Consider the following 25,378-nt stretch of genomic DNA (forward strand, 5'->3'; position numbering starts at 1 on the left):
TTCTCTCAAAGTAGCTTCCGGGAATTTGAGGTATTTCTCACTCATGATTGCGAGGAACTGGAACATGTTGACTGACTCGAGATCCTTGCTCACTTCCGAGCCGGTTTCCGGTAGAGGTTCATGGGACAATGTGTCTAGAAGCACTCTTGGAACAACGACAAATATCATACCGCTGAAGCTTGAGCAACGTGCGCTATAAACGCATGGGAGAAGATATAGGAGAGGCTTATTGAATATTTCCTTGGGAGGCTTCTGGTCATTGTATACTGCTGCTAATTTCCAAAATATATAGTAGTGAATTGCCTCTGTTGCATGGACATCAGCTTGTATTTTTATTGGTTGACTTGCATCATATTACTGGAGAACTGGGGCAGAAATACACGCATGCTTCATTTTTTCAAACGACCTCTCCTGAGCTAACTGCCACATGAACTGCACATCAGTTTTGCAGAGGACGTGGAGAGATTTGCTCATGTCGCTTAGGTTGGGGATAAACCTCCCTCAAGACTGCACAAACCCAAGGAAATGCTTGACACTTTGTTTGTTGGACGTGGCATTTTCTTCATTCCTTCAGTCTTGAGTGAATCTCGCCGCACTCCTGCTGTGAGCAAGGGGCCCACGTAAGGGACTGAAGATTTCTGGATCTGGAAATTCCTAAAGTTTAGCTGCACGCTACAACTCGCGGCCTGTTGCATAGTCATGGTGTCTGATGTCACGACCGGCGACTTGGATGCTATTCATCACTGCTGTTGCCCATTCTATCCCTTCCAGAATATGGTCCATAATTTGTTGGAATATTTCAGGAGAGCACTTCAAGCAATAGGGAAGATGCAACCAACGGTATCTCCCCACAGGTGTACAGTATTGAATGTGGTTAAGAATGAGGATGACTCGACAAGACAGATTTCCATAAATCTGCTGCGGGAATCAAGCACTGAAAAACCTTCGCTCCAGGGATTTGAGCTGAGACTTTCTGAACAATTCTCATCGGGTGGTGTTCGTGCTTTATGAAACTTGTTTAAATCTTTGGGGTCGATACAGATGTGGACTTTGCTCTTGCAAAGACCTACTACAATGGAACTCACCCACTCGGCCAGGCATTCTACCTTTGTGATGTGACCTTCGGCGACCATCTCTTAGCTTGTCAACGATCTTCTCCTCCAATGTTTGTGAGGAGGGTGAACTACTCCCTGTGACCCCTCCACAAGCTTGATCCGATATGTTCCGTGAAGAGTTCCAGTTGTCTTGCCAACTTCTATAAACTCAGAGACCACTGCTTGCTGAAGCCCATAGTCTGGAGGCTGAACCAGAGACAAACTTGTCGAGCTTGATGATGAGGCCTAGGGCTTCAGATGTAGCACCTGATATTACATTCTCTTGATAAAGGTCACTGACCTCAAAACTGGCCTGAGTAGTCTTGCTCTTGTGAGAGAGGAGTGTTGCCGTACCAACAGGATGAATAATGTGATTCAAGTACATTTTGGGAACTTCCTGCAACATTTGTAGATCGCCTGCTAGGTGCTGGACCGACTGATCGTCGCTGGTGTTGGTGGGCTGCGATTAGCACCCGTGTTGATCCAGAACTGAGTCGGCTGACCCAGTACGAAGACAGTCTGTGCCCACTTATCACAAGTAGCAATATTGCTGCTTGGATGAAGAGCATAGGTTCAAAAAACATCAGATTCCTGGACTCATTCTTGAGGAAGATCTGCATGGTATGGAACAGTCTCTATAGCAAGGAACTTTAAGTTGCGAAGTTTCTTCTGATGCACTGCGAGCCAGTGACTAGGCTTCTTACAGGAGCAGTTGGAGTTAATTGCTGGATACTTGCCTTGACTGTGCGCTGACTGACCACATCTGCCGCAGGGACCCTTGTGCTTGTGTATACTTGACAGGTTTTCCTCTAGAACGTTCAGTCTGGTGCTGCCCTTGCTCGTTTCCAGATCTGAGAGCTGAGATGAGAGTCTCCTCATCCCCGATTATCATTATTATTATTCTCATTTGCTTCTGTGAGAGTTCAAGCTGTTGGCTGATTTATATGGCTTTGGCCAATGAGAGCTCCTCTCCCCGATCAAGGAATCTTTCCTGGACCCTCTTCTCATGAGTGCCATCAACAATGCAATCGACAAGGATGTCGTTTGGGTCTCGGTAATCACAATCCATGAGAATTATCCTGGGATCTTTTATAAAATGATCAAAACGCTGGCACCTTTGCTTCAGGCGGTGTCTGGAGACTCTTGTTTTTTTGTGTTTTTTTTCTTGGCTGCACATAGTTTTGAAATTTGTTAAGCCCTTTCTCCATGTCTTCTTTGTCTCCTTCCAAGTTAGAGTTTGGTAGATTTGATGACCTTCTTTGCTGATCAACATTCTGAGCCATCCTGCTGGACACGGCTTTGTAATATGTCAGTGGCCCAGACAAGACAAAACTGGTGTGATTTCTGAAACGACGAAACTCACGATTGAGATTGAGACGATCCCAGTCCATTGCCGGATGTTTGAAGTTCGGCAATGCCACGTTTGAGGGTCGGATGGTGGTTGATGGCATGAATCCATATCATAAACTTCTGACACTGTGTAATGTCCTCGCACACTCCATCATGCTGGAAGTGAGCACGTTTATTGGCACGATCATGTCTTGACGTATGCAATCCACAAGACGACGGCGCCGACAACGACGACGACGACGTAGCCCAATGTATATGTTTGTCTCTGACCATTTCATTGGTTGTCGTATCGTTTTGAATCTGACTGTGGCTGCGGCGGCCATTTTTGCTGACGTAACAAAGTACCTCTCTTTATCGCTTACTCCACTTGCCGAGTGGCTTGGTTCGTGGTTTGCAAAGTGGTTGATACGGAACGACTGGCTTGTGTGATCATAACAATCGGGGAAGTCCCGAAGAGAGACGAGGCAATAATGACAGGTTTATATATCTCCATCAATTATACCTTTCATCCAAGTCAGAATGGTCGAGATAAGTAGTATTTTGATTTAATCGTTTTCTGTCATTCCTGTCTTGCATGTGGTTTCTGAAGTCCATCATGGGATGGGGCTGTCTTTGGCACAAGGCCTTGCGGTCAGTTTATTTCCCGTCGAGATCGTGGCCTGAGGCCTACTCGCATTTTTCACCCTCCGGGGCTTTAAAAGCTCGTGGTCTTGCCGGGGAGATCGCCACCACACTCTATTTTCGGCCTCTGGCACATTGCGAAACTGGACGGCTCTTTTGTGCTTGTCGTGTAGTTTACATCACACTTCAGTCGGTTTGGCGTGGCAATGGCTGCCAAAGTTCCCTGTGGACTGGAGGAGAAAGTGTTAGTGTCAGGGAGTTCAGGAGCGTATATACACGAGCGTGCCGAGGGTTGAACCGTGGTGAGAGTTCAATTTGAAAAGTGTTCTCTTTTTGGAGCAAACTTTTTTTCCTGAGCTGTAAATAAGCACCACTTTAAAGATCCACAGAATCAGGAAAAAAAAATGTTTTGATGCCATTATTTTGATTTCTAAGTCATAAACAAAGATCTGAACGTGGTTTTTAATCCTGACTATAATTCACGGACCGGTGTTTGTTAATCGTGCTACTCCCACAGTTTGGACTGATTACATCCACACTTGCGACATAAGATCAACATGACCCCAATTAATATATCGGGGTGTTTTATCTTCGCCAGTGGTCGTGGGTGGAGGGAGAGAGGGAGATCCAATCCAAATCCATTGGGACCATACTCTGTGCAGAGTGTTGGTGTTACCTCCTTGGCTATTGGGCACAATCCTGGACGGGTCGCCACTCCGACACAGGATACCAGCAAGCTGGCACTCATGTTGCTAACCTCAGAAGGATGACAGGCTGAGTCAACCCCACCTGGTATTAATTCAACAGCCAAGCAGGATCTCAATTCCACCAACCGAGCCGTAAAGCCAACCCCAAGCATAGGGAGGGAGAGGGAAGTAAATTCTCGATGTAAATGTGTATCGTGTAGCGCTATCTCCAGGTGGGGGAGGGTATTACAAGTCTCCACCATTCACAATTCGGTATTCCTGTCCCCACGGTTTCCAGTGCTGTGAGGTGTTTTGAATTATGAGCAGGAGGTATGTTTTTGCTTCATGCACTTAACTTGGGGTTTTTTGTGCATATATAGCTGTCAGTTGCCGATACACCGCCTAAATAAAGGTATGCATCAGAACGTGTTGCGTGCTTTCAACAAGGTCGGCTGTCGGGCAGGAACTCTGTTAGTTAAAATTATTTGAGGTGTCCCAGTTGAAAAAGCAAACCCGTCGGGTATCGCCCCTACAAATTCCAGATAAACTGGCATGACGTAATCGAGGGAATGATTGTCAGCACACAATGGATAATGGCTGCAGAACTCGCTTTCAGACTCATCAGAAAGTGAACTTGAGGAAGATCTTGGGTAGGTTTGTTCACCCGTACCACATCCGATTAAAAGATGGAGTTTCTCCAGTTACAGAGGCTCCACAGAGAGTACCCCACAGTTTACATGTGCGCCTCAAAGACAAACTCTCTGACATGGTGGTTGGGGGTGTGATATCTCGGGTTGACGCTCCTACGGATTGGGTACATAATTTGGTTATCGTCAAAAAAAACACAAGTCTTTGAGGTTGTGCCTTGACCCCTGTAAGCTAAATACTGCCGTAAAACGTGAGCCTCACCAGATGCCAACTACTGACGATGTAATCAGTCAACTGGGAGGTAAAACGCTTTTCTCAATCTTTGACCAGAAAGATTCCTTCTGGCAGGTGGCGCTTGATTCGGACATTGCTTTGAAGTGTACTTTCAATACCCCATTCGGGTGTTACTGTTTTAACAGAATGCCCTCTGGCCTTTGTTCCGCAAGTGAGGTGCTACAGAATAGGAATGAGTGTACTTTTGGAGATATAGAAGGTGTACATTTTATCACTGGTGATATGATCATCGCGGGCACTGATGAAGCTCAGCACCATGAGAGTGTGAGGAATCTCCTTGACCGGGCCAGAGCTAGTGGAGTGAAATTTAACCGCCAGAAGATCCAATGGAAGGTATCAGAAGTCAAGTTTATGGGACACGTTGTCTCTGCTGACGGCTTAAAGGCAGACCGGGAAAAGGTCCAAGCAATCGCGGATGTGCCAACGCCCACAATCAAGGCCGAGTTACAGCGTGTGCTGGGTGTGATCAACTACTTATCGCGTTTCATTCCTGATACGTCAGTTATCAAAACCCCCACTTCGGCATTTGCTCAAGAAAGATTCACATTGGCAATGGCAGCCAGAGCAGGCAGCGGCATTCAGTGAGCTAAAACAAGCCATATCATCTGCACCGTTGCTCAAATTCTATGACCCGTCAAGACCATCTGTTGTGCAAGCTGACGCATCATCAACCGGCTTGGGAGCCTGTCTGCTGCAGGATGGCTGGCCGATCACATATGCTTCTCATTCGCTGTCCGCTGCGGAAGAGAACTATGCCCAAATTGAGAAAGAGATGTCAGGGATGATATTCGCCTTGAAGAAGTTTCACCACTATGTGTATGGATACAAGACTGAGGTGCAGACCGACCAACCTCTCGTGACAATTGTCAAGAACCACTGTACAGAGCTTCACCAAGGCTTCAGTTGATGCGACTTTGACTTGTGCGTTGTGACGTGTTTGTAAAATATGTTCCTGGGAAGCTGCTGTACATTCCAGACACTTTGTCAAGGGCACCGAGTGACTCAGTCCCAATGTATGACACCATTTTCGAGGACATGCGGTTGAGAGTGCATCAACTAATGACCCATCTGCAAATCAGCCAGAGCAAGCTGGACCTGTTGCGTGGTGCTACTGCGGATGGCGACGACTTGCAATTACTGGCCGGCTACATTCTGAACGGCTGGCCAATGCACCAGACCAACCTTCCCGTGTCCATCAGACCTTTCTGGCATCTCAGGGATGAGCTGCACGTGGCAAATGGCATGGATTTTGTTGGTGAGCGTTTGGTAATTCCTACCACTCACCGGTCTGACATTCTGCGGCAAATACACGAAGGCTATTTTGGGCAAGAGAAATGTAAAGCCAGGGCATGTCAAGTGGTCTTTTGGCCAAGTATCAACTCAAATATACATAGTCTGGTTGCCAAGTGCTCAACGTGTGCCAAGTTCAGACCAGCTAACATTAAAGAGCCACTTTTGCCACATGATCTTCTCCTGGGGCCGTGGCAGAAAGTGGGAGTGGACTTTTTACACTTCGTTGGAAAACGTTTCTTCCTGATTGTGGATTATTTCTCCAAGTATCCTGAGGTCATAAGCATTTGTGGGCTCACTGCAAAGCGCGTCGTTGTGGCTCTAAAGTCCGTCTTTGTTAGACATGGCATACCCAAGGAATTATTTTTGGACAACATGCCATTTGCCAGTCCTGAGCTCAGGAAATTTGCCCAGGAATGGGGGTTCAAGGTTACGACCTCCAGCCCTACATGTATCCTCAATATAATGGACAATCTGAGCGTGCAGTACAGACTATCGAGCAGGGGCTCAGAAAAGCCGCCGAGGGTGGCCACGATACCCATTTGATGTGACTATCCCGATGGAACACACCACTGGCAGGTCTTCCATACTCTCCAGCACAGCTGCCGATAAGCAGGAGGCTCAGAGATCAACTGCCGTGTAGTTACCGGGCTCTGGAAGTACAAGTTCCAGTTGATGCTCGGCGTTTGTTGGTGCAGCAACAGCAACTTGCTGAAAATTTATATGACCGGGGTGCAAAAGAGCTAATGCCATTATTACAGGGGAACAGTGTTCGTGTACAGCATAACAAGACCTGGGAACCAGCGGTCATTACGGCTAAACACCAAACACCACGTTCCTACGTCGTCACCACTCCAGAGGGGCATGTGTACCAGCCAAACCATAGGCATCTCCGCAGCATGGATGAGGCTCCTTTGCCCGACGCAACACTGCCGGAGGAATTTCAACAAGAGGAGACCGTTTCGCTGCCAGAGTGTTTCCTGCCAGAAACACAGCACCACACTCCTGATGCTCTTCTCGCATCACTAGACGCCCAGAGCATTTCAAAGACGATGTGGTGATTGATGATTGATTTCCATCACTAATGTGGATGCTGACGATTTTGTTTGTTGTAGTTTTCATGCTTTGGGGTTATATCCATTTAAATGGTGATTCAGATGTGCGTTGTGATCATTACACACCACATACCAACAACGACAACAGGAGTCACGTGCCACCAAAATGACCAGCACTATTCTTCACCAGGCCATACATCACCTAGTAAGGAACGAATAAATGTGAGGGAATGAGAAAAATGAGGGTTTTTTTTTTTGTATACCTTGTCGAGGCTCGTGTGAGAGATAACACACAACGCACAGGAAGGGGGGCATGAGACAAGAGGGGTGGGAGTGGGAAGGACAAAACAGTGGGGAACAGAGACATTAGGAGATCTGTGGAAGGGATAGGGATGTGATGGGGAACATGGGGGAATAGAAGATGGACATTACAGGGACTTTAAGGAAGGAAAGCAGGGAATTTGAAGGAGGTAAACTTGGGTGGATTATCGGAGGGAGAAAAGATCGAGGATTTGGATTGGGATGATAAGCGGTGGTGGTGAACAGCTGTTTTGAAGACCTGGAGGGAAGAATGGGAATGAATAGAGTGAGGGAGTTTATTCCAAAGGTGGGAAAAAAGAGGAATGAAAGAGAGAAGGTGAGCGGTGATTCGTGATTTTGGTAGTTTTACCAGAAGGGGGTTGTTGGCGGACCTTGAGCGCCCTGCGGAAATGTGGTGGGGACAAATCGCAGAGAGAGCAAGGGGCCCAAAGACTCAGCCTTATTGCGGGAGATGCCAATGATCCGAAATGCCTTGGTTTCCACAGCATGAAGCCGAGAAAGGTGGGCGGCAGGAGCACCAGCCCAGAGGGGAGAGCAGTACTCCATCAGGCTGCGGACGAAAGCTTTGTAAGTGGTCAGGAGCTCAGGTGGGCTGAGGAAGGATATTGCACGATGGAGGATTCCCAGTCGGCGACTGGTTTTGGAGGCGAGGTTTGAAATGTGGCTTTCCCAGGAAAGGTCATGGCAGATAGTGAGACCCAGAAGCTTGAAAGAAAAGACTTCTTCCAGAGGATTGTTGAGAAAGTGGATGGGGGGGTTTTCTAAACGGTCCTTTCGAAGAGACATCGTGAGAGTGTGAGATTTGTCTGGATTGAAAGACATGTTCCTCGTGTTGGACCAGTTTGTGATTTTATCCAGATCTGCAGTGAGCGAAGAAGCTGCTGTTTGCCGGTCTGAGGGATGACAAATGGTACGGCAGAGGGTGGAGTCATCAGCAAAGAGATATAGAGGATTTTCCAGAGAGTCGGAGAGATCATTGATGAAAACCAGAAAAAATGGTGAAAACCAGAGGGTGTGATGAGAGAATGATGGGAACTGCAGGGTTGTGAGGGCCTTATCCAAGCTGTCGTGGCAATGTAAATCATTCATATACGAACTATCCGTGGCATGCACGAATATTCGATGTTAATAAGTAAATCGTTCACGAGTGGAACCGACGTTTCATGTATTCTTTCTCCAGTGGACGACGAAATCACGGGCTCCATACAGTCCTACCACAATACACTTCCGCATGTAAAAGCGTTCCCGGGATGACGTAAAAGGGTCACGTGATGATCTCCACAGCACCAGCGATGGATTTTGAGAGGGGGGATAGAGGAACGAAAAACGCATCTGGAATACACTAGAATTTTTGTTTAAAAGCTTTAAATTCAAGAAAACAGCGATGAATTCGTGTTTGGAGATAACAAATTTACTCATCAAACCAACATGAAACTCGAGTGCAGTGAGAAAAATGTCGGCAAAGGGACTCTCGGTTTGACTTGCACGTGGAAATGAATATAACTAATTTATCAATCGAGTGCGATGGTTGCGAGTCGGTAGGAATAGTGTGTTGTTGGGGTTGCGCGCGCAACAGGGCGCCTCGGCGTGTGAGGATGGACAAGACAGTTGGTCTCGAACCTTTGTTTGGCTCATCACATGGCGGCAGCGGTGGGATTCACATTCGACCGATGATGGATTGTTTTAAACCACCCCCGCCACTGGCTCTGGATGCTTCGAACCTCGGTGATGCTTGGCGCCAATGGAGACGGCTGTTCAAACTCCTGTATTTTTGGAAGCATCAGGACAGAGTTGAGAGTCGATACCGGAGAGCAAGAAAGTCGCCATATTGTTGCATTGTGCCGGTGAGGCCGCAGTGGAAGTGGACAACACATTCACGTTCAGCGATCCCACGGACAGTAAGAATCTCGACTCGGGATGTGAGAGGTTTGAGGAATATTGCAATCCGAGAACAAATGTAGTCTATGGAAGGCACCGTTTTTGGGAAACCCGACAGCAAGAGGGTCAACCCTTTGACCAGAGGACGAAGGCCAGATCATGCAGTTTTGCGGAAACGGAGAATATGGTTCGAGACCATATCGTTTTCGCCATGTCAGATTTGCGTCTCAAAGAGCGTTTACTCCGCGAAAAGGAGCTGGGCCTCATCAAAGCCGTGGACATATGCAGAGCAGCTGAGACCAGTCATGCCCAATTGAAGACCACGACGAAGACACTGCTCGAGGTAAATGACATGCGCAGTTTTCGACAGCAGGGCACAGTGCCGGGCCGTGCCTATGCTCCCCGCAATGAACACCGCTCCTCTTTGACCCCGGAAGGGCCACCGACCACTGGTACGTGTTCACGATGCGGATACCAGAAGAGAAGGGTGCACGAATGCCCAGCTAAAGAAAGGAACTGAAGCAATTGTGGCCGGATGGGACACTTCATGAGAATGTGCCGCGCTGAACCCCGTAGACGAGTGCACACCATTGATGCACACAGGGATGGTGAGTATGATGTAAATCTTGATCGGTTGTTTATTGATGGCGTTGATACTGTCGCTGGCAAGAATTGCTTCGCAGACATATCGATTTAAGGGCTGAAGGTGACGGTCAAGCTGGACACTGGTGCGCAGACATCTGTCATGCCTTTTGCCCTTTATCACCAGGTTTCCCACAAAAGTAAAGCTAACCTTTGCTGCCAAAGAGAAAACAGCGACGGCACGTTTGAGTTTTATATCGTTGAGTCCTCTGCACCACCTATTCTCGGATTGTCGGTTTGCCTTGCCCTCGACTTGATTAAAATTAGTGATAACAAGGTAAATATTTGTTCCATGCACCTGCAGCCAGAACCACTTACATTGCCCGGTATAAACCAGGCAAATGCGGATGTCTTTCAAGGGCTTGGAAGGTTTGACCGTCCCTACCATATCGAAGCAGATGGATTTCGTCCAGTGATCGAACCTCCACGTCGAATTCCACATAGCTTGCGTGATCGTCTCAAGCAGAAGCTCGAGGAAATGGAATCAAGAGGTGTCATTACGCAGGTGAATGGACCCACGGACTGGGTCCATAACCTCGTGATCATCGAAAAGAAGGATAACTCGTTACGGTTATGTTTAGATCCAAGGAATTTAAATAAAGTGCTGAAACGAGTGCACCATCAGGTCCCCACTACAGAGGATGTAATCAGCCGGTTAGGAGGTAAACGTGTTTTCTATCTCTGATCAAAAGGACTCTTTCTTGGCAGGTTCAATTAGACAAGGAGAGTGCATTGATGTGCACTTTTAACACTCCTTTTGGAAGATATTGTTTTAATAGAATGCCTTTCGGACTCAGTTCCGCAAGTGAAGTACTGCAGAGTCGCAATCAAAGTGCCTTTGGTGACCTTGAAGGGGTGCATTTCATTGCTGATGACATGATTGTGGCTGCAGCCGACGAAGCGCAACACGATGAGATTGTGGGCAAAGTGCTCAAGCGTGCTCGGTCCTGCAACGTAAAATTTAATCAGAAGAAGATTCAGTGGAATGTGTCAGAGGTCAGTTATATGGGGCACGTAGTCACTGCCAAAGGCCTCAGATCGGATGTGGCCAAAGTTCTCGCAGTCACAAATCTGCCAATACACACGTCCAAAGCAGACCTACAGCGTGCCTTGGGAGTCTTTAACTACCTCTCACGCTTCGTTCCGAACATGTCGACGATCACGGCTCCGCTACGTGATTTATTGAAGAAGGACGTGCAATGGCAGTGGCACCCTGAACAATGGCAGTGGCAACATTCAACACCCTCAAGCAGGAAATTTCTCAGGCACCAGTCCTGAAGTTTTTTGAGCCTTCCAAACCATCGGTCATCCAAGCTGATGCATCGTCTTCCGACCTAGGAGCATGTTTGCTACAACAAGGACACCCAGTTGCTTATGCGTCTCGGTTGCTATCAGTTGAGGAGCAAAATTACGCTCAAATCGAAAGGGAACTGCTTGATGTGGTTTTTGCAGTAGAAAGGTTCCACCACTATGTATATGGGTACAAGACAGAGGTACAGACATTCCACAAGCCGTTAGTGACCATCGTTGGAAAACCGCTTCACAGAGTGTCACCCAGATTACAAATGATGTTGCTTTGCTTTCTTCGTTATGACTTGGAACTCAAGTATGTGCCTGGCAAGCGACTGTATATTCCTGACACTCTCTCGAGAGCTCCGACTGGCATTGTACCAACTGCCAGTGTTTTATTTGAAGACATGCAGATGAGGGTGCAGCAGTTAATATCCCAGTTGCCAGTGAGCCAACACGGACTGGAGACCCAATGCTCTGCAACCTCGGATGATAATGTTCTTCAGATTTTAGCCGGAGTTACCGTAAATGGATGGCCGTCCCACAAAGCCAACTTGCCACCCATCATCAAGCCGTATTAGGACACCAGACATGAACGACACCTTGCCCATGGTCTGCTCTTTGCTGGGGAACGCATAATAATCCCGAAAGCACAGGGTCGCAGTATACTCAGTACGATCCATGAAGGCCATTTTGGACAGAAAAAAAGCAAAGCCAGAGCCCATCAAGTCGTGTTCTGGCCTGGAATGAGTCGTGACATCGAGCAACTTGTAGCCAAATGTCCAGTGTGTGCAAAGTTTCGACCAGCCAATTGCAAAGAACCGCTCGTGCCACAGGAAGTTCCACAAGGACCATGGCAGAAAGTCGGGGCTGACCTCTTTCAATTTGCAGGGAAACATTTCCTTGTAGTGGTAGACTATTTCTCAAAATACCCAGAGGTTATTTTGATCCCTGGTCCTGCTGCCAAGCACGTCGTTGATGCACTCAAGCCAACGTTCGCGAGACACGGCATTCCTCAGGAACTGATGGCTGACAACATGCCATTCGCAAGTACAGAATTAAATAGATTCGCCCAGGGATGGGGATTTCACATCATAACATCGAGCCCTACGTACGCTCAATCAAATGGACAGGCTGAACGTACAATACGGACTGTCAAACAAGGCCTCAGGAAAGCTCTAGAATCCGGAGAGGACTTGGACTTGACCCTGTTGACATACCGAAACAGTCCCATAGCAGGACTACCCTTCTCCCCAGCACAGCGATCGATGAATCGAAGGCTCAGAGACAGGAAACCTATGACAGAGCGAATTTTGCAACCGCACATTCCGGCAGATGCATTTCAGCCATTGGTCCGCCGTCAACAGGTTGCGAAGAAATTTTTACCGGAATTCCAAAGAGCTCCCACCACTTACTCCCGGTGAAAGCATCCGCATCAGGCGAGAAAAGGTCTGGGAGCCAGCAGTTGTCACCGCTACACACTGTGCGCCCCGTTCGTATCATGTGATGACGCAAGATGGCCACGTTTACCGCAGCAACCGCAAGCACCTTCGGAAGACCTTGGGGTTTCCTCCACCTATCACCCCTCTTCCAGTTGAGGACCAGTTGGCGAATCGGTCCACAACAATGCCTCATTCACAAGATCCAGCTGGGCAAGCATCCTGAGCCTTGCAGCCTGAGGCAGTCTCCACACAAGTAGTGGCACCACCTATTGGCTGTTCTTCTCGCATCAAGACACCACTCACGCATCTCAATGATGACGTGGTATAAAGTTTTTGTCAGGTCAGGTTCGATCTGTGACCTGCTACAGGTACCATGTAAACCTGTACTAACCTGTTCCATGGTCGGGTTGTCGGCGACTAAACAGTCTCCCCCACCAGGTTTTCTGGTGAGGGGGGTGTTTGGATATGGACACCCAGCAGGATTAAAAACAAAACCTATCAAAGGGCGGAGGAGCTCATTGTGAGCCAACGGCCATCCATATCTAGTGCCCAACTGTGTCTGCGGACGTCCTCCTGCAGTTGGGTTACTTCTTATTAGGAGGTTGTTGGCAGGATTTGCACTCCGGCCACCGTAAAACCCTTCATTCTGCAAAACGCAAAAACGCAAAAAAATCTGAAAACCCACTCCTTGGGAGTACCTCCTGTGCAGCTTCCCTTCGCAGGGCAGCTCACCGGATGACGGGATTGGGGCAAAGCCTTCGGGACCCCCAATCTTTGATAGGAGGGAAACCACGGGGTAACATCCCTGGGTCAGATTGCGGGAGAGTGTGTCGGAGTGGTGCTGAGGTGTCGTCCACCAGACGGCGGTCTCCTTGGGTTAACCTGAGGCGGTCCCTTCGGGTGGGTGCCTGGAATGTCCTATCCCTAAGAGAGGATGATCACCTGTCTCTGTTATCATCTGAGCTCAAGCGTTTGGACATCGGGATTGCAGCTCTCTCTGAGGTTCGGAGACCGGATTGCGGCGAGATAATGGTGGGTGGTTACACCTACTATTGGTCTGGTCGCTCTGATGGTTACCATACCCAAGGAGTTGCTGTAGCTGTGTCCAATAAGCTGACCCCAATGATAATTGAGGTAACACCGGTCAACGAGCGTATTATGAGATTAAGGATTCGTCACTCCTTAGGCGTCATTTCCGTGGTCTCTGTTTATGCTCCGACTGAGGCGAGTGATCTCACCGTGAAGGATGCATTCTACGCCACACTCGAGTCTGTGGTTGATCAGTGCCCCAGACGAGATACACTTCTAGTCTTGGGGGATTTCAATGCATCGACTGGAACTGATAGGGATGGTTATGAGGTGTGTTGGTCCCCATGGGTCAGAAACTATGAACCAGAATAGCACTAAGTTCCTTGACTTTGCAAGAAGTCATGGACTTAGGGTGGCTGGTTCATGGTTTCAGCGCCCACAAGCTCATCGCTGGACTTGGGATTCCACGCTGGCAGTGTGGCAAAGGAGATTGACCATGTCCTCATTGACGGTCGTTGGAGGATGATCCAGAACTGCAGGGTCTACCAGAGTGCTCAGTTCCTCAATACTGACCACAGGCTTGTTGTAGCAACTCTAAAGCTGCACCTTAAATCCTGGAGAATGGTACCATCCCAGCCTCGGCTGGATGTTGCCAAGCTCAGGGATGAGAGAGCAGCTGAGGAGTTTGCGAACAGGCTGAGTGGACACTTGGGGGGTCTGGGTGCTTTGGGGGGTCCTGAAGAGTTGTGGAGCGCCTTTAAGACCACCGTCCTTGATGTTGCCGGTGGATGTCTTGGAACTCACCGCAGGGCAAAGAAGAATTTTGTCTCTCAAGGGACACTGGATACCATTGACCAGAGTCGCAGGGCCAGGCTGAATGGCAGAGCTGAGCTGTTCAGGGAGCTGAGGCGTAAAACTGTACGTGCACTGAGGGTGGACAAGGAGGCCTATGTGCGAGGAATCTGTGAGGGGGTAGAGCATCACCTGTGGACAGGTGATTCTCGTCCCGCTTACAGGGGAATTCGCGCATTACGTTCATCCAAGCCCATCCCTCGGAGCACTACAGTTCGAGCAGAGAGTGGTAGGCTCTTGACAGAGGAGTCTGAAGTGAAGGCCCGCTGGGCCGGTTACTTTGAGCGGTTGTACCAAGCTGATCCCCCAGCTGTCGAGTTGGACGTCAAGGGTGTTACAATCCCTGTTGCTGACCCTCAAATCAACTGTGGTCCACCTTCGCTTGTGGAAACATGGGCTGCGGTGAACCAGTTGAAACAGGGCAAAGCTCCAGGGATCTGTGGCATCCATGCTGAACTTCTCAAGGCTGGTGGAAATGCTGCACTCGTGTCGTTGCATGCAGTTTTGTGCTCTGCCTGGAACACAGGCATCATCCCAACTGACTGGAAGAGGGGCCTTGTTGTCCCTCTCTGGAAAGGGAAGGGTGATCGCCAAGACTGCAACAACTACCAAGGGGTGACGCTGCTCTCAGTGCCGGGCAAGGTCTTTGCTCGGATAATTCTCGATAGGGTTCGCCACCATCTGCTTGAGCACCAGCGTCCAGAGCAGTCAGGCTTTACACCAAAGAGGTCAACGATTGACCGTATCCTTGCACTTCGTGTCCTCACCGAACGCAGACGAGAGTTTTGGCAGGGGCTGCTTGCAGCCTATGTTGATCTCTGTAAAGCGTTCGATTCAGTGAATCGGGATGTCCTCTGGAGGATTCTTGGTCTTCGTGAGGTGCCACCAAAACTGATCGATCTGATGTCTGAACTCTACTCTGGTACTGAGAGTGCTGTGAAGTGTGGTGGTACCATCTCTGACTTATTTCCAGTTGTTACTGGAGTTCGTCAGGGATGTGTACTTGCCCCCACACTTTTCAGCACTTGTATGGACTGGATTTTTGGGAGGATGTCGGAGAGATCAAGTTGCGGTGCATCGTTTGGCAATGTCAAGATCTCGGACCTTGATTTTGCAGACGATGCAGTCATCTTTGTGGAGACTTTAGACATCCTCTTGGGGGCCCTCGAGGTGCTGAATGAAGAGTCGGAGCCGCTGGGATTACGGGTTTCTTGGGTCAAGACTAAGATCCAGGCTTTCGGTGACATCTTGGATGCTGCTGTCCTGTCTGTGTCTGTTTGTGGTGAGGATGTTGAGGTCGTGGAGAGATTCACTTACCTTGGCAGTGATATTCATGTCTCTGCTGGCTGCGAGTCAGAGGTCAATAGACGTCTGGGTCGGGCCTGGGGAGTCATGGATTCACTGGATCATGGGGTGTGGCGCTGCCGGTACCTGTGCGGGAGGACGAAAGTCCGAGTCTTCAGGTCCTTGGTACTTCCAGTCTTGCTCTATGGGTGCGAGACTTGGACTCTGACCAAGGATCTGAGACGGAGACTTAATTCCTTTGGTACCAGGTGTCTTCGGAGAATCCTTGGCTATCGCTGGTCGGATTTTGTGTCCAACGAGCGGTTGCTGAGAGAGACTCGGATGAGATTTGTTACCTGCATAGTCCGTGAGCGTCAGTTGCGGCTGTATGGACATGTGGCTCGTTTTCCTGACGCTGATCCTGCTCACCAGATTCTCTCAGCGAGGGAGTCTCATGAGTGGAGGAGGCCAGTGGGCTGACCACGTGCCTCGTGGCTGCAGCAGGTTGACCATCATCTCAAGGAGATGGAGATAGGCTAAGCATCTGCCTGGGGGATGGCCAGACGGAGGCCCCTGGAGTACCGGCGGAAAGTGGACGCAGCGACGCGCTGTTCTGGCACATGCTCCCATACCTGACCTGACCTATAAAGTTTGAATCTCCTGTCTGAGTTTGAGCTGCCTAATTATTTACTGCTGTACTTTGGTGTATTTGTTGCAATGTTTTTGTGTGGTTTTGTTGCTTGATTAATTGGGGTGGTACTTGTTATAAATTTTGGCCACTTATGTGTGTTTTTGAACATTGAGGGGGAAGATGTAGGAATAGTGTGTTGTTGGGCTTGTTGTGCGTGTGCGCAACACGGTGTCTCGGTGTGTGAGAATAAACAAGTCAGGTGGTCTCGAACCTTTGTCTGGCTAATTACAGAGTCCATGGATAAAAACCGAAAACTGTGGGAACACGATCAAATATGAGGTCGCAGCGCGAAGTGCAGCGGAAATAATGGTCGTGCACCCTTGACATTTCCTCAACTCCACAAACGGCCCCGTGGCCGAAGCGCGGGAAACTCGCCACGTGCCGCGGCTCACAACGCGCGCGCCGCAAACCCCCTCGGCGTCGCTTGGCAACGTCGTCGTCATGCGCAGCGCGTCCGTTCGGATGTGGCATGGCGCGAGTTACGGGGTCGGGGTTCACACACCACCGCAGGTGCACCACTTTCCTCCTGCCACCTGCGGCCACCACCGGGCGGGTAAAAAATGCGAGAGTGAGCATCCCCGACTTCGAACCACGGGGAAGACCAATTACCGAATCGACTGAGGCAACTCCATTTATTGATTGTGATTGAATTGAATGAATCAACAAGCGGGAATGTGAGAGCGGGAATGTTTTATGTGAGAGGAAGTAGCCAGGAATCAAAGAAAATCATGTGATAATTCGGCTCGGAGGATAATAAAAAGATTATTAATATAATATCAACAACTATCGTAACCACAACCTGAACCTGGACGTTCCGTGTGCTGGTATTCATATTTAATTAATGCCAAAAATACTCTTGGCAGCGGTGGGATTCGAACCCACGCCTCCGAAGAGACTGGAGCCTAAATCCAGCGCCTTAGACCGCTCGGCCACGCTACCTGACAGTACACAAGGCTCAACTTCTAGCTATAGGAAATAGAGTCATGATTATAAAAACGGGACTTGTTCAGTTCGCTTGTTATTTATTTATCCAAAGAAACACACAATAACCGAACATATTTACGTTTAAATAATTTGCAAGTTCATTTTATTCCACAGGCGGCGCTGCTTTAAAGTGCAGCTTTGGAGTTCGTACTTCCGCTTGTTCGACGGCGTCATCGGTTCTTTTTGGAGAACCTTGGTTACCATGGTTACGGTCGACTCGTCGCCTCGCTTCTGCAATTTTTTTTTTTGGAAGGAAGTAGTAAAACCTTCTTCGGGGTTTCTCGTCGTGGTTTTGAAGAGGGGAGAGAGCTGTCTCGTCAGGTGACCAGTTATAAGCGAAGCTGAGTGTCCCGCTTACATTTACTTGTGCTTCCCAGTTAAACCGATGGAAGGGTTTCAGTCCCCACTGTGTGGGGATGGATGGATGCACTCACTGCTCGGGTGCCATGTTGGTTGGCAAGCTGAAGAAGCGAGAAAAGGTAAACAAGGCCAAATAATTAGCGTAACCTTCCGTTGCAGTCCGTGAGAATGACGACATAAACGTGCTGCATTGTGGAATTACTGGTGATGTCGTTGCCATGGAAGTGAATACAACCAACATGGCGGCGTGCATGGCATGATGGGACAGGTCTGAAAACCCTCCACATGATGTGGTCTTTGCAAGAAATATTGTCCTTTGGAGCACTCTGTGTTTGATTCCAAGCGAACAAATAAAACGCTTCGCTGACGGGAATATGAAGAGAGGTGAGAGAGAGAGGAGGAGGAAGAGGGGAGGGAAGGGGAGAAGAGGAAGGAGGATGAGAGAGAGTAGGTGGGAGAGAGAAGGGAGAGGGGAGGGAGGAGGAGAGAAGAGGGAAGGGGAGAAGAAGAAGGAGGAGTGAGAGGAGGGGTAGAGAGGAGTGAGAAAGGGGAGGGAGGGGGAGAGAAAAGGGATTGGTGAGCGAGGGGAGAGGGTAGAGAGGAGGGAAGGGTGAGAGAAAGGAGGGAGGGGTGAGAGGAAGGGGAAGAGAGGGGGGAGGGGTGAGAGAGATGAAGGGGTTGGGGAGCGAAGAAGGTGGGAGAGGAGGGATGGGGAGAGAGAGAAGGGGGAGGAGGGGAGGAGAGAACGAATTAAGGAGGGGAAAGAGAGAGAGAGATTGGGGAAGGGAGGAGGAGCAAGACAAGAGGGAGTGAGAAGTGGGCAGGGGAAGGGGAGGGGGGGTAGTCAGGTCCCTTGTGTCCATAATTTGACCTTCGTTGGAATTTTTGGACAGTTGCTAAGGCCTAAGTCACATTTGCCACGGCGGCCGTGGGGTCTCCAAAATCTACGGCCACTAGCAATTATACGGCGGCTGCAGTATTTCCACGGTCACACAATGTAGCAGTCACATATGTTTTTATTTTTCGGGGAGCCGCACGGCGTATTTAGAAATTGTGGAGACCGAAAACGTGGAGGTGCCGTACGGTCTTTGATTTGATGTTGCACGGTGACCTTAGGGCGTCCCTGCGGCGGCCATAGCATTTTAAAGGCAGACGCAAGGTGCCCGCAAGGCGACCGCAGGGGGGCCCAAAGGCGAACGTGCGGCCAGACGGACGGTAACGAGTGGGTATATATACCAGTTCTTTTTTTACTGAAATAATAATATAACAGTTCAGAATATACCAGTACGTGGTGCCCCCAGAATCCGAATTGAATTCGTTCCAGGAGGCTGTTCGGATTGCAAAAAGTTCGATTCCCAAACTATTTTCCCAATAAGAAATAATGGAGTGAATTAATCTGTTCCTGGACCCCAAGAAAACCCACTTTCAACTGAAATTTCCCATGTTTCAGGTAAAATAAGATGAGTAAATGACCTTCGGTGGCGGTGTATTGTATGTAAACTGGTACAATCACCAATCCAAAGGTTCACACAGGTTCGAGCTCCGGCCTGGGTTCCGATCGCTCGCGCACTCTGGGAGCGCTGCCCCCAGGGCAGCTCATCAACATGATGCCCCCAGAACCACAATCACTTTCATCAAACGCATCGGGCTGAGGTAATCATGGATATTCCAAATTACAACCGATTTTTCTGTGAAATTAAATCCTTGCCCGACAGTCCGTCACACCACGTGATCGGATTGCTTCTTTGTTATTAATTAAAACACAAGATGAGTAAAAAAAAAACAAAAAAAACACAAATCAAGGTGAAAACACGAGGTAAAGTAGCGATCGACACACGAGAGATGCTTTCACGAGTACTTCCACCGACGAACTGAATGAACAAAGCGCGAAGATGCGGCTCGAACAGGTGTGGGAGACGCACGTGAACAAACATGAACGCTTCGTTGTGTTCGGTTTTTACCCCTCAGCCTGAATTGGTTAAGGGGTATTATCGTCATAGGCGTTGTCCGGGCGTCTGTCAACTTTTCGTTTCCGTCAATTTCCAGAACGCCTTGTCCGATTAAATCCATTTTTGCAGTGTGTGTTGGGGTTGAGTAGAAGAAGGTTCCTTTCGAAAATGGGCGTGCTGCGATTTTCAATGTGGCCTCCATGGCAGCCATCTTGAAATTGGTTTCCGTCGATTTCTAGGAGAACGCCTTGTCCGATTAAATCCATTTTTGCAGTGTGTGTTGGGGTTGAGTAGAAGAAGGTTCCTTTCGAAAATGGGCGCGCTGCGATTTTCAATGTGGCCTCCATGGCATGCATTTTGAAATTGTGCTGTATCACGTGATTGGGTTTTCGTATATCATGACTCGCCCGCTCGGGGTGGCAGGAATGTACATCGGGAGGTGCAATAAAGCGGAGTTGCTGCTAACGCTCTTGCTTCTCGTGTTCCACTGCACCTCGTACACCACATTTGGCTGACGAGGATGGTTGATCGATGAGTCACGGCGCACGGACATGTGCCCGTTTTCGTCAGAGACGACTTCGAATTGTTTTCAGAGCAATTGGGATGCTATTTCCACGCGAATGATGTGGTCGACGAGAGCAAACAGAAGTCGATCTTGCTCGCCTCGCTATCGGCAGGACAGTACCAGCTGCTGAGTGATTTAGTGGCGTCAGACAAGCCCCGTGATGACGGGCTGTCGTTTCGGGACATTGTGCAGAAGATGAAAGCACACATGGCGCCGGAGATGTCATTACAGCTCGCTCGATACCAGTTCGATCACCTCTCGAAAGGTGCAGAGGAGCGCGTCGCTGATTTCGTGGTGCGAGTGAAGCATTCTTCCGTGGCATGCAAGTTCACGGCGGGGGAGCGTCCAGCTCGGCTCAGAGATCGTTTTATTGCTGGTTTACAAGATGCGAATACAGTTTCGGCGGTTCTATGGCTGAAGGGTGAAGGCATTACATTCGACTCGGCGGTCGACACTGCTGCGGCTGTTGAACAGACTCGCGGAGATGTTCGGGCCATCACCGGCCACGCGGGGTCGCGAGCGCCCTGGGACGCACGCACGACCTTCGGTGCGGGTCGGACGTCGCCGCACGAGCGACGAGGTGACCCCGCAGACGTGTTTGGGGTGCGGAGGTCGACACCTGTGCCGTGCGTGCCCATATAAAGGCACCGTGTGTTTTAAATTGTCACAAGGTGGGTCATCTGAAGCGTGTGTGCCGTCGGGCGCCGGCCACCATCAAGGTCATGGACGGCGATGTGCGAGGCGACCTCGGCGACCCGGGCCGGAACCGGCAGCCATTGTTGGGCCTGTTTTCAATTGGCCCGGTGGCGGCGTGCCCGATGACGTTGGAAATCGAAGTGAACAAAACGCCGATCACGTTTCAGGTCGATACGGGAGCGGCTGTGTCGATCATAGGCAAACAGACCGCGCGTAGACTCAACAGCCTGAAGCTTATCAGGTCAAACCTCATGCTGTACACATACACCCGCGAGAAGATAACGCCAGTCGGGATGGCAGACGTGTCTGTGCGGTACCAAGGCCAGGTCACCGCGCTTCCGCTGTACGTCGTGCGGGGGAGGGGACCGTCTCTCCTCGGCCGAGACTGGCTGTCCCGCATCAGGCTAGATTTGGCCGCCGTTCACCTTGTGCAACCCGTGCCGAGCCGATGGGAGGATCAGTTGGAGAGCATTCTTCAAAGTCATGAAGGTTTGTTTTGCGACGACCTTGGGAAAGTCAAGGGCGTGGAGGCAAAGCTCTTCGTGAAGGAGAGGGTGGTTCCTCGTTTTGTAAACCACGACCGGTGCCGTATGCCCTGCGGGACAAGGTCAAGGGTGAACTGGATAGGCTGGAGGCCTGTGGAGTGATCAAACGGGTGTCGTACTCAGGTTGGGCCACCCCGGTCGTCAGGGTGCTGAAACGGAATGGAGACGTCCGATTGTGTGGGGACTTCAAGTCCACGGTTAACCGGGTCTCAGCGTGGAGCAATATCCACTGCCGTCAATCGATGAAATATATGCACGATTGGCGGGGAGTCGATACTTCACGAAGCTAGACCTGCGTGATGCATATTTTCACCTGGCGATGGATCCCGGGAGTAGCGAGTTTTTGACAATCAACACGTGTCAAGGGCTCTATCGATATACCCGACTCTGTTTTTGGGATTGCTTCGGCCCCAGCCTTGTGGCAGAAAGCCATGGATCAGGTTTGCATTGGCCTGCCCGCTCAGACCTACCTGGACGACGTGCTCCTTGCGGGGAAAACGGCGGACGAGCATCTTGAGAACATTGCCCAAGTGCTGACAAAGCTAGAAGTGTGCGGCCTGCGCTTGAACAGGGACAAGTGCGCGTTCTTCAAGCAGCGCTTGGAATACCTCAGGCACATCATCACGCCGGAGGGGCTGTTGAAAGGCCCTCGGAAGGTGGAGGCGATTCAGCGCATGCCACCGCCTCGCGACAAGACGCAGCTGCGCTCGTTCATTGGTTTGGCCCAGTATTACCAAAGGTTCGTGCGCGGGCTCAGCTCACAACTTGCGCTGTTAACACGGTTGCTCAGGAAGGACGAGTGCTGGGCCTGGGGGCCTGTACACCAGGCGTTGTTCGACCGCGTCAAGCGGCTGCTCATAGAGGATACGTTCCTCGTGCACTACGAGCCTGCGCGTCCGCTCTTATTGGCATGCGACAGCTCTGCATATGGCATTGGGGCAGTGCTCTCCCACAGGAAGGACGATTGTTCCGAACAGCCTGTTTGTTTTACATCCCGGACCCTGTCCGCAGCAGAGCGGGAATATGCCCAGATCGAGCGCGAGGCTCCCAGCCTCGTCTGGGGTGTGTGGAGGATTTAATCAATACCTGCTAGGGCGGCATTTCACTTTTCAGACAGATCACAAACCGCTTCAATTCATCCTGAGACCCGAACGCGGGGTATCGGTGGTCGCGGCCACGCGAATACAGCGGTGGTGTCTGTTTCTCGCTGCTTATGATTACGATATTCAGTTCCGAAGCACCTAGAAGCATGCTAACTGCGATGGGCTCTCACGCTTGCCATGTGCGGAGGGTCCAGCTGCGTCTGAGTCGGCCAACCGGGTCGATGTGTTCGCGCTGGGCCAGGTCCAAAGCGGGCCGATCACAGCTAAACAGGTTACGGTGGAATCGGCTCGTGATCCATTGCTCGCCCGTGTCGTCCAGGCGATTTCTATGGGGAATTGGAGCGATCTACCTTCGACACCGGCATTTCAGCCTTTCACGTCGCGCGCATCGGAGCTGTCGTTGGTCCAACGGTGCGTTATGTGGGGAATGAGGGCGGTGATTCCGCCGAAGTTCAGGCAGCGGTGTTTGGAAGAACTGCATGTCAGTCACCTTGGCGTCGTGAACACCAAGAGTCTGGCTCGGAGCCTGTTGTGGTGGCCGGGGTTGGACAAAGACATTGAGCAGTTGGGTAAGCGTTACACCATGTGTCAAACAGATTCTGATAACCCGCGTCGAGCCTCGGGACTATGGCCGACCCCAGACAGAGCCTGGCAGAGGGTCCATGTAGATTTTGCGGGGCAGGTTAATGGCAAAATGTTTTTGATTGTGATCGATGCATTCTCTAAATGGCCGGAGGTTGTGGTATTGCAGCATACATCAGCAAACATTACAGTGGAGAAACTGCGGACGATCTTTGCTAATAAAGGATTACCGGAGATCCTGGTCTCTGATAACGGTCCGCAGTGCATCGCAGGTGTATTTGATGAGTTTATGCGTCAAAATGGTATTCGACATCTAAGGTCTGCACCATATCATCCTGAGATGAATGGGCAGGCTGAGTCGTTTGTTAAGATGTTGAAACAGGCTTTGCGCAAGTGGGGGGGGGGGGGGTGTTACACCTGTGCAGACGGTAGTCGATGTCTTTTTGCTCCATTACAGGAACGCGATTCATCCTGTCACGGGTGATTCTCCTGCCATTCGTCTCTATGGGTGGGCATTGCGGTCCAGACTGGATTTGCTGCAACCTGGAGCGTCGGTGAGTGGGGCGGTGGCACGCCCTACGCTGCTGCTCGGTTTTGATGTGGGACAGTGGGTAATGGTGCGCCATTATTTCCACCGTTCCAAATGGGTGCCGGCTGTGGTCTCTGTGGTGCTGAGGCCGGCGAATTGCATGGTGCGGACTGATAGTGGGGAGGTGTGGAAGCGGCACGTGGACCAAATGCAAGATCGCTGTTCTGCGTCACCCCCCCTCCCCCCCGTGCCGAGCGATGTGGGACCCCCGCCTGTAATGTCGCCGTGGCCAGACGTTGTATCGCCAGGGCCGGATGTGCCGATGCCCACGGGGTCTTCACCTGATTCAGTCCTGCCCGAGGACGTTGGGCAGGCTGGTCGGCCGGGGGCGGTTGTTATTGCGGATGGCGCAAGTCCGGCGAGGGTGTCACCTCGACCGAGCCGGGAGGCGTCTGAGCCTGGACCGTCTGGCGTCGCTGCCCGTCCGAGGCAGGTCAAGATGCGGCCGCGGTACTTGGAGGATTTTGATTGTTGATTGGTTTCGGGTGGTCATGTTATGATTGTCCTTTCATCATTTGACTTGTCATTTTACGAGGGGAGGAGTGTGCTGTATCACGTGATTGGGTTTTCGTATATCATGACTCGCCCGCGAGGGGTGGCAGGAATGTACATTGAGACGCGCAATAAAGCGGAGTTGCTGCTAACGCTATTGCTTCTCATGTTCCACTGCACCTCGTACACCACAGTTTCCGTCGATTTCGAGGAGAATGCATTGTCCGATGAAATCCATTTTTGCAGTGTGTGTTGGGGCTGCGTAGAGGAAGGTTCCTTTCAATAGTCAGTGCGATGCGATATCCAATATGGTGGCTTGGGCAGCCATCTTGAATTTGGTTTCCGGACAATAACTTGAGAACGGCTTGACAGATTGATTTTATTTTCATGGGGTTATAATGGGGGTGGTTAGAGGAAGATTCCTTTCGATATACAGCACAAACCGATATCCAATATGGCGGCTATGGCAGCCATCTTGAATTTGGTTTCCGGACAATAACTTGAGAACGGCTTGACAGATTGATTTTATTTTCATGGGGGTATAATGGGGGTGGTTAGAGGAAGATTCCTTTCGATATACAGCACAAACCGATATCCAATATGGCGGCTATGGCAGCCATCTTGAATTTGGTTTCCGGACAATAACTTGAGAACGGCTTCACACATTGATTTTATTCTGGCGAGGTATAATGGGGTTGAGTAGAGGAAGGTTCCTTTCCAAAATGGGCATGCTGCGATTTTCACTGTGACCGCCATGGTAGCCATCTTGAAATTGGTTTCCGTCAATTTTGAGGAGAACGCCTTGTCCGATTAAATCCATTTTTGCTGGGTGTGTTGGGGTTGAGTAGAGGAAGGTTCCTTTCGAAAATGGGCGTGCTGCGATTTTCAATATGGCCACCATCTTGAAATTGGTTTGCGTCAAGGGGCTGAGGGGTTACGCCCGCATTGCGGTGCTATTTTTGAAAATGTATTCAGATTTTAGGGCAAAATTCATTTTTCATTGATAAGAGACTACGGCAGCCGCACGAATAACGCAAGTCCACCGT

At 50.1% G+C, this 25,378-nt stretch overlaps 1 protein-coding gene and 1 non-coding gene across 8 annotated transcripts in view; one reads left to right on the forward strand and one right to left on the reverse strand.

Annotated features, from left to right (window-relative positions):
• Positions 1-17,324: 17,324 nt before the first annotated feature.
• TRNAL-UAG (transfer RNA leucine (anticodon UAG)) lies at positions 17,325-17,406 on the reverse strand. Its single transcript has one exon. It is a non-coding gene; the product is annotated as a tRNA-Leu (tRNA).
• A 252-nt stretch (positions 17,407-17,658) lies between these two features.
• Positions 17,659-25,378, forward strand: part of LOC147024955 (growth arrest-specific protein 7-like) — a 239,031-nt gene continuing 231,311 nt past the window's right edge. For 2 of the 7 annotated variants that reach the window (XM_085885426.1, XM_085885424.1), the window contains exon 1: positions 17,663-17,930. Coding sequence is in view for 2 of the 7 variants with exons in the window: in XM_085885422.1 (XP_085741548.1) it covers positions 17,868-17,930 (63 nt within the window). In the remaining 5 variants the exon portion in view is untranslated. Of the gene's footprint in view, positions 17,931-23,708; positions 23,806-25,378 lie in introns of all 7 variants that reach the window. The other 5 variants (XM_085885425.1, XM_085885420.1, XM_085885422.1 and 2 more) reach the window with 5 other exon arrangements.

Source organism: Eptatretus burgeri, chromosome 6 (assembly GCF_056783735.1).
Source record: "Eptatretus burgeri isolate ZD-2024b chromosome 6, Ebu_testis_v1, whole genome shotgun sequence".
Lineage (NCBI taxonomy): Eukaryota > Metazoa > Chordata > Myxini > Myxiniformes > Myxinidae > Eptatretus > Eptatretus burgeri.